At 43.1% G+C, this 9,373-nt stretch overlaps 1 protein-coding gene across 1 annotated transcript in view; it reads right to left on the reverse strand.

Moving 5' to 3' along the window:
• Positions 1 to 9,373, reverse strand: part of Ctps1 (CTP synthase 1) — a 31,520-nt gene that overhangs the window by 5,907 nt on the left and 16,240 nt on the right. Inside the window, exons 8-12 of the mRNA XM_021160002.1 lie at positions 8,731 to 8,882; positions 7,676 to 7,808; positions 3,863 to 3,951; positions 2,241 to 2,335; positions 1,526 to 1,588 (exon numbers count right to left, since the gene is read on the reverse strand). Of these exons, the coding sequence (XP_021015661.1) occupies positions 1,526 to 1,588; positions 2,241 to 2,335; positions 3,863 to 3,951; positions 7,676 to 7,808; positions 8,731 to 8,882 (532 nt within the window). The remainder of the gene's footprint in view (positions 1 to 1,525; positions 1,589 to 2,240; positions 2,336 to 3,862; positions 3,952 to 7,675; positions 7,809 to 8,730; positions 8,883 to 9,373) is intronic.

Consider the following 9,373-nt stretch of genomic DNA (forward strand, 5'->3'; position numbering starts at 1 on the left):
AGTGCTGGGATTAAAGGCGTGCGCCACCACCCAGCACCATGTTTCTTTAGTAACTTTTTACATTAATTTTTTTAGTTTGCTCTAGCTTCTGAGAGATGAACAAGAACTGCTCTCTGCTTTTCTGTCATTCTGAGCATCTAATACGCTGTCATCCTTGGCTAAGTTAGGAATTAATTGGTTTGTTATTTTTCTTTGCAGTACTGATACTGAATCCAGGGCTTATCATGCCCAGCCCTTTTCCATGTTTAGTTTGAGACAAGGTCTCGCTATAGTCAAGGCTGTCATGAAACTCACTCTGTAGGCAGAATTCTATCTGTGATCCTCCTGCCCCAATCTCTGAAATAGCTGGGAATGTTACTGACTTCAACAAACAACCTTTCTTTATTTTATGAAATGTACTAACCATAAGCAGAGCCAATAGACAAAAAAGGCAATAGATCAAGCCCTAAGCAGTGTGCACGAGTTTTCCTGTAAGGTCCTGTCCCCTGCCTGGGTCCAAACCCCGATAACCCTATCACAACCCATGCCCAGCTGGGACCCTGTATAGAGGCAAGAGCCTGAGCAGGAGCTGTGAGAGTGCTCCAGTCATCCCAGACCAGGGCACCTTCCCATCTCACTGCCTAAGCCAGACAGCTTTTCCATACCTACATGTTGCTTCATTCTGTAGCAGCCTCAAAAATGGTTCTGAGAAGCCAGTGACCTCTGGATGTGCTCCCATGGTCAATCCAGTTAGAGGTAGATATTACACTATCTAAGCAGTTTGGATCTGCCAGGAACTGCTATGGACTATATACTATATCTCCTACTTTTTGTTTTGGTTTTTTCGAGACAAGGTTTCTCTGTGTAGCCCCAGCTATCCTGGAACTCAACCTGTATATCAGGCTGGCCTTGAACTCACAGAAATTAAATGCATGCACCACCACCACCTGGTTTTACCTACTTTTTTTTTTAAATGTACATTAATATTTTGCCTGCATGTATATCTATGTGAGAGTATCAGATCTTGGAGTTACAGAGGTGAGCTACCATGTTGCTGCTGGGATTTGAACCTGGGTCCTCTGGAAGGCAGTCTGTAACTGCTAAACAATCTCCAGCACCGTCACCTACTTTTTACAACTGTGTGAAGTTGGAATCACTTTGATGTCCATTCTACAAGCAACAGAAGACAGAAAGTTGCCTAAAACTATCCACAATTCACTAATAAAGCCAGAACTTGAGCCCAAGTCTATAACTGCACAGCCGTTCAGTAGACTAGTGGCTTCTTGCTGGGTACCGTCTGGGTAGTAGTTACTGTGTTCAAAGTGAGAATCTTGAGATAAGAAAAGCAGGGGTCTCAGTAGCCAAAGGCCTGCTTGCTTGCTTGGTGCTCCCTCAGGCATGTAGAGTGAATCCCTATGAACAAGACACCCAGTTCACTGAACACTGAGAAATGCTGAGAAAGTAGGCATCATGCCCACAGCTCCCAACCACCAGCACACAATAGCTGTCGGGCCCTCCAGGAATCAGTTGCTAAACATACACTTACCTTGCCATCCCAGCACATTTCTTGAAAATTCTACCACTGCTAGCTGCATTCCTAAGCACACACCTTCCAATAAAGGAAAAACACGTCACTCTCATGAGAGGGCAATTCCCACATGTCCCAGCCTGTCAGTGTCTTGTACCCTAAGTGGAAATCACACAATGTAAGAAACACCCAAAGGTGTTGCCTGTACTAAATTAAAAACAGGACCTACACATTCATGAAAATTCAGGGTTCTGCAAAGCTACTCAGTTAAAGACTATCTATATTCAGTACCTTAGAATCTAAGCCCTAATCCCCTCTCACTAAGTTCTCATTTACAAATTGATCAGGTTGAAAACTGCCTAAATCTGTGGCAACAGGAAGCATCCAAAATCACTTGGCCCACCAAGTCCAGTCTTACATGTACTGCAAACAGTTATTTCCTACATAAGAGTCCACTTTCACAAAATTCCTTGTCATCTGCATGCAGCTCTTAAACTTTCCACATTGTGAATCAGTAGGTAAAGGTGCTTGCCACCAAGCCTGATAACCTAAGTTCAATTCCTGAGACACCAATGATATAAGGAGAGGACAGACCCTGGCAAGTTGTCCTCTAACCTCTACATGTGTGTCATGGCATGGGCCTATGCACACATACATAAATAAATGTAATTGAATTTACCCCAGAAAATTCCTTTCCTCTTTGTCAGCGTGAAGAGAGCACAAAAAGGCTTACCCAAAAAAGGCTTCTTCTGTTTCCGAGCCCAAGCAATTGCTTGAATTTTTCCTTCTGTTCCCCGAACACCAAATCCTCCTGGAACCAGCACTCCACTGCAGAGAAAAGACCAAATTCCCTTATCAGCTAATCCAGCCCTCAGTCATATCAAAGAAGTCACTGCCAAGACACTGAGGCCCTGAACTTACTTCCCATCTAGCTCAGCCTGCACTGTAACTAAGACTGTGGGTGCACGTTCCGTGCTGATAAATACAAGGAACTTAATGCAAACAAAGACATGGGCACCATCACACGAACAGAGAACGGTCTATAATAACAACGTTGTTACTGCCCTTCCCCCAAATTCGTTATTCATATTTCTTTTTTTTTTATTTTATTTTTATTTATTTATTTATTTATTTATTTATTTATTTATTTATTTATTTATTATATGTAAGTACACTGTAGCTGTCTTCAAACACTCCAGAAGAGGGAGTCAGATCTCGTTACAGATGGTTGTGAGCCACCATGTGGTTGCTGGGATTTGAACTCCGGACCTTCGGAAGAGCAGTCGGGTGCTCTTACCCACTGAGCCATCTCACCAGCCCCCATATTTCTTTTTTGAGATGGGTCTTTCAGCATAGCCCAGGTGGGCTTCAAGCTCACAATCCTCCTGCCTCAACTCCCTAAGTACCAGACTATGGGTGTGTTCGACATACAATCAGTTCACTTTTTCTCCCAATTCCAACACTCCTCTTAGATTCTGTGAGGGGACTTTCCTCAGCAGTGTGTCACATTGACCAAGCATCTAAGCAGAAACTTCGTTAGTTTTTACTATTTAAAAAAATAAACTAACTGGACATGGTAGCACACTCATTTAATCCCAGCACTTGGAAAGAAGAAGCAGGCAGATATCTAAATTTAAGACCAGACTACAGTTACGGGTCAGCCAGGGCTAAGCAAAGAAACCATGTCTCAGAAAACAAAAAGAGGGCTGGAGAGATGACTCAGTGGTTAAGAGCCCTGACTGCTCTTCCAGAGGTTCTGAGTTCAAATCCCAGCAACCACATGGTGACTCACAACCATTTGCTGTAATGGGATCTGATGCCATTTTCTCGTGTATCTGAAGACAGCTACAGTGTACTTAAATACATAAAATAAACAGAGAGAAAGAAAGAAAAAATGAGAGAAAGAAAACAGTAGTAGTAGTAGTGATAGCAGCAGCTACCAAAACAGTTTATGAGATTCAACTGATGGCAACTCATCAAATAACCTGGATGAAAAAATCTTTAAGCCACATGATGAGACTGCTCTTCCAGAGGTCCTGAGTTCAAATCCCAAAAACCAAATGGAGGCTCACAACCATCAGTAATAGGATCTGATGCCCTCTTCCGGTGTGTCCGAAAACAGCTAGTGTACTCACATACATGAAATAAATAAAATCTTTTTCAAAAAGAAAAAAAAAAGATATACATAGCAAGAATCAATATAATGAAAGTGTTTTCCTCTTATCCAACTATAATGGTGAGCTGCACTTTTTTTTTAATAACTTATGCCATTTACTAGGCAGTCTAGTCATTAAAGACATTTTTACAGGCAATGACCTCCCTAGCACGAGCACCATGACAGAGAAGGCTACTTACTGAGCACTGCAGAGCTTCTGCCATGCCTCATGGTAGCGCACAGGCTCTTCCTGCAGGGTACTTGGCTCCAGGTCTGTAGAATCGATGTACTAGTGCACCAAGGCAGGCAGAGAAACAGCAACTTATGAATCCAACCATACTCTCAACTTTCAAGTAACATTATCAATGTTTCAAAGTGACAACATAATTAAATTCTCCTTTCCAACTACTTAGCCTTTGATTCCAGTTCTGCCCATTCCATTCAGAGTGTTTAGATCTTCTTACAAGTAAGCTACTTTGGAGACAAAAATGACACTCTACCCAGGCCACCAGAACTCCAGTGGTTGGTTTGTCAGCTGGTTTTCATTTATTGGGGGTGGGGTGGGGGTGGGGACTTCGAGACAGGGTTTCTCTGTATAGCCCTGGGTGGTCCTGGAACTCACTCTGTAGACCAGGCTGGCCTCNAACTCAGAAATCNGCCTGCCTCTGCCTCCCNAGTGCTGGGATTAAAGGTGTACGCCACCACTGCCTGGCTCATTTTTTTTCTTTTTCTATCTGCTTCAAAACATGACTTATGAACAATAAGATATAAACATGTTAGAGGGGCTGGAGAGATGGCTCAGCAGTTAAGAGCACTGACTACTCTTCCAGAGGACCTGAGTTCAAATCCCAGCAACCACATGGTGGCTCACAACCATCTGTAATGAGATCTGATGCCCTATTCTGGTGTGTCTGAGGACAACTGCAGTGTACTCATACATTAAAAAAAAAAAAAAAAAAAAAAAATTGAGGCTGTAGGTAAGGCTGTGGAGCATTTCCATGCTTGACGTGATTGATGGGAGTAAGCAGAGCCCATTGTGGGCAGTGCTACCCCAGGACTGATGATCCTGGGTCCTATAGGGTAAAGCAGGATGAGCAAGCCAGTAACAGCACCCCTCCATAACCTCTGCATCAACTGCTACCTCCAGGCGCCTGCCGTACTTGAGTTCCTGTCATGGCTTCCTTTGATGATGAACTGTGATGTGGCAGTGTGAGCTGTATGAACCTTTCATTCCCAAGTTGCTTTGGTCATGGTGTCATCACAGCAATAATGATCCTGACTTACGACATATCTGTACCACATGAAGACAGAATGTGCCCCACCAGTCAAAGACATAACACCAAGACCTTTTCAGCCTAGGGACAGCTGTTCCTGGCTTCTCATTCTAGATAACCAGAGCCGATTCTGCCACCACAGACTGGACTTGCCTCTTCTACATACAACTCCATGTCTATTCTAGAACATGCCATCTGTAATGGGATCTGATGGCATGTAAATGGAACCATGCAGCTATCTATAGTGTTGAGCCCAGCTTCTTTTGTTCAGGCTGTCTGATATCCATCCATGCTGCTGCACTAGATGTTTGCTTCTCTGTATTGCTGAATCAATTTCTACTTCATAAACACATCACACTCTACACACTGACCTGATAGAGACATTTAGGTTGTTTCCAAACTTGAGGTGGGTATGCCTGTATCCATTTGTATAATAAAATCTTTTTGTTTTTTGTTTTGTTTTAGGTTTGAGTTTTTCGTTTTGTTGTTTTTTAAACAAGGTCTCAGATAGCCCACTTGCCTTATGTATCTGGGAATGACCCTGAACTTCTGATCCTTCCTCTACCTCCCAAGTGCTGAAATGACAGGCACAGCACCATGCCCAGTTTTATGTGGTGCTGGAAATTGAACTCAGTCAACTGAGCTGCCTCCTCAGCCCAAAACATTTTCATTTCTCTTGAATAAATACCTGAGTGCCACTCTGCTTTTTTTTTTTTAAATTAGGTATTTTCCTCATTTACATTTCCAATGCTATCCCAAAAGTCCCCCATACCCCCCCCACTCCCCTACCCACCCACTCCCCCTTTTAGGCCCTGGCGTTCCCCTGTACGCCACTCTGCTTTTATATAAAACTGTCAGACTGCTTTCTAAAGCAGTGCACCTTTATCATGCCTTCCTGGAAGCAAAGCACAAGGTCCCCTGTCCTCTCAACCAGCTGAGTATGGGTATGTGCAGCCAGCTCATTTGAATTCACTGGCAATTATTTCTGTGAAAACCAAGTGCCAAGCATGTCCTCACAAGCATCTTATTTTACAATTTCCTTCCTTCCCCGTCCCTTTCCTTTTTGAGGCAGGTCACATATATTCGCATTATATTCAAAGCTGGATTCAAACTCAAATTGAAGTATGATGTATTATTTATAATACAGATAACATAATTATTTATAATAAGATATGAGCATTTTAGCAGTATTTGATTCTAATGCAATGAATTTAAAGATGACCTTGAAGTTCTGATCCTACCTATCTCAATTGTTTGACCTAAAAACTACTCAAATTATATCTGGTTTATTTCTTGTAGCATTCTCTCTTAAAGTCTTTCGACTATTTTTAAAATAATGTTCTTTCTGCTACTGTTCCTAATCTCCCCTGTCTAATTGTTATTTCCCAAACCTCGGGGTAAAATCTATGCCGACCCAGTTCATGTCCTCACCACTACCTACAGACCCTCCTCTCCAGTTCATACTGAAGTCCCAAATAGTCTTCATCCCCAAGCCCCTGGACAATCTTCCTTCCCTGTGCCTTCCCAACCCTTTTCAACCTCAAGCTGTCCCCTGAGAAGTCTCCCCCTCTCACAAATCACCAAGGCTGCTGAACCTCTTTCCTAGGTGCTCTATGTCTGAGAACCTCAGTACCCCTAAAAAGCCAGGACTTTTTATTCTTCTTTATCCTTCTCTCAACTTCCACCACTGAACATATGGTAGCCACAAGCTAACCTCAAATAGTTAAAATAAATATTATGAAAAGAACTAGCGACCTCCCTGCTCCCCAAAAGGAGTCAAGGTAGTAAACTGGGCTCTTCCATTTCTTAACCCATATACCACTCTATAGGAACCTATGTGCCAGCACACTCAATTATTATAGAACTATGTGGAGAAGCAGGCGGGAAACCTTAACACCAACTGTGGGTGCAGCTTCATGAGCTCCTGGGGACCAAGCTCCAACTCTCTTGTCCTCCATCTCCTGAAAAGCTGCAGCCAGTGCAATAGCAACAAAAGCTCTAAAGGGACTGACAAGCTAACTTCCAAGGGCAATTAATACATCCAGCAGTTACTAAATGGCAGGCTCAATCTCAGCAGTTCCCAATAAACCATGAGTTCTTAACCACAGGAGGAAGCGCTATCATTATCCCCTTTTAAAGGAAACTGAGGCATGAAGTTAAGATATCCAAGGTCACAGAGCACTTGGGCGCCAAAGCCAGCACCCTGTAGTCTTGTGTCCTTAACCATGATATTTGCTAGAAGCCTGTACTGACATCTCATCAGAGCAGCTACTGGGAAAGGGATCTTAGGCAGTGCCCTCAGCTGTGCATGGTACCTATGTCCACCAGGCCCTCCCATTCCATACGGACTGACAGTCAGACCTAAGCACTAAGGCCTTTTCATTATTTCTGAAAGATATTCTAGTGTCTTCTTGGAGCCAACAGCCAATATAAATCTTTCTTATCCCTAAAAGTGAATGCAGAGCTCCAAAAGCCACAACGCAGGTAAGCCTGAGTCTTTGAGATCATTCAGTGGGAAAAGGCATTTGTAACCAATCCCAACAACCTAGTTTAATCCCTAAAACTGACATTGTGGAAGAAAAGAAGTGACTTCTTTCTACAAATTGTCTTCTCCATATGTATACCATGGTACACAAACACCGACCCACATACACCCAAAAAACCTCTTAAATGTTTAAAACACATACATACACTGTCTGCATTTACTCCTTGGTTATACCTACAGCCCCACTTCCTTACCTTGATCTCCAACTTGTGGTTAATGGCCAATGCAGAATGTTCCAGAGCTTTAATGACAGAGGCATACGAGTCTGAGAATTTGGTGTATTTGCCCACAAGAGCGATAGAGCAGGTCTCCAGCAAGCGATCATACCTAGCAAATAAAAATCAAGACAGTTACGTGTAATATCCATGCCATCAGGAGACTAAAATTACAGGAAACAGGAAACATGCCTGGGAAGATGATAACCAGAGCGTATCACCTCAGTCTGTGCACAGGACAATAAAAATGACCCTCAGATCAACTGGGCAGGCTTTGCAAAGAAAAATGGGACTAGAGCTAATGAGATGGCTCAGTGGTTAAAAGCACTTGCCATACAAGTGTGAAGACCTGAGCTCTACCCCCAGAACCCATGGAAAGAAAAAAGAAAAAAAACAGATTCCCACAAGTTGTCCTCTGACCTCCACAGACACACTGTGGCAAGCACACATTCAAGCACACAAACATAACCAAAATAAATAAATGTCATTAAAAAAAAAAGGCCATGGGGGGCGGTGTGTAAAAAAAAAACCCTAAACAAACACCGCCACCACAGTGATGTCCCAACTACAGTTAGGTTCACCCTGCTCTACACCATAAGACAATCTCAGAGCTTCAGGGCAAGGTGGCAGCAGCCCACAGCGGTTGAGCCCTTTTCTGTAGAATGAATGGAATGTTCCTAAACTCCACTTAGATAACAGAAACACAACAGGAGCACTGAAGCTAAAGCCAGCATTCATAGGGGATCTGGGAATGTATATCCCTCTGCCCCTGGGCTGCTAGTGGTGCTGTTGAGCTGCTGAGAGAGAGTATTTTAATCTGAACTCTCTGCATTGAGGCCTGGGAAGAGGCCTCGCATGGCCAGGCCTCCTCCTCTGTGCTGTGACCACATGCTGACATAAAATCCTTGTTAGCCTTGACCTCTCCTCCTAACAAGCACCTTTTCTATTAGGAGTGCTAACACATTATTACAGCATGGTGGAACCCCTGCAAAAGATGAATTCATGTGTGCCCAACTGCATGTGAGGAGGCAAACCTGTCTGCCATCTCTTTCCATTTCATCAGCATCTTTCGTGACTGTCTCTCAATAGGAAGGTCAAGTCTCCGAAGAAAGTAGTCTACAACCCCTTGCTCTTCTAACAACAAGGGTACCCGGTAGATGGATGAAACATCATGAACACAGATCACCTGTCATTAAAAAAAAAAAGTGATTTAATAGATGCTTAAATAAAACAAGTAACTTTGGTTATATCTATATGACCTTGGGGGTGGAGTGACACTTTAATTTGGAACAAAAAAGGTAATTTTCTAGAAAAAGATAAACTTCCGAAACTGATTCAAGAATAGAAAATAATTAGTGGCTAGGCTATTATGAATATGAATGCAAAAATCCTTATAAGAGAGCCAGATGGGATGGTACATGCCTGTAATTCCTGCACTCAGGAGGATAGACTTAGGCTATCTCATAATACAAAAACCAAAGTATACCCACAGAGGACCTGTTCCTGAATCCACAAATAGATCAGTGGTTCTCAAACTCATTGGTACAGAAGAACCTCTGAGGGGGTTTGTAAGAATCCTAAGCCTGGGCTGGTGAGATGGCTCAGTGGGTAAGAGCACCCGACTGCTCTTCCGAAGGTCCAGAGTTCAAATCCCAGCAACCACATGGTGGCTCACAA

Source organism: Mus caroli, chromosome 4 (genome assembly GCF_900094665.2).
Source record: "Mus caroli chromosome 4, CAROLI_EIJ_v1.1, whole genome shotgun sequence".
In the NCBI taxonomy this organism is placed as follows: domain Eukaryota; kingdom Metazoa; phylum Chordata; class Mammalia; order Rodentia; family Muridae; genus Mus; species Mus caroli.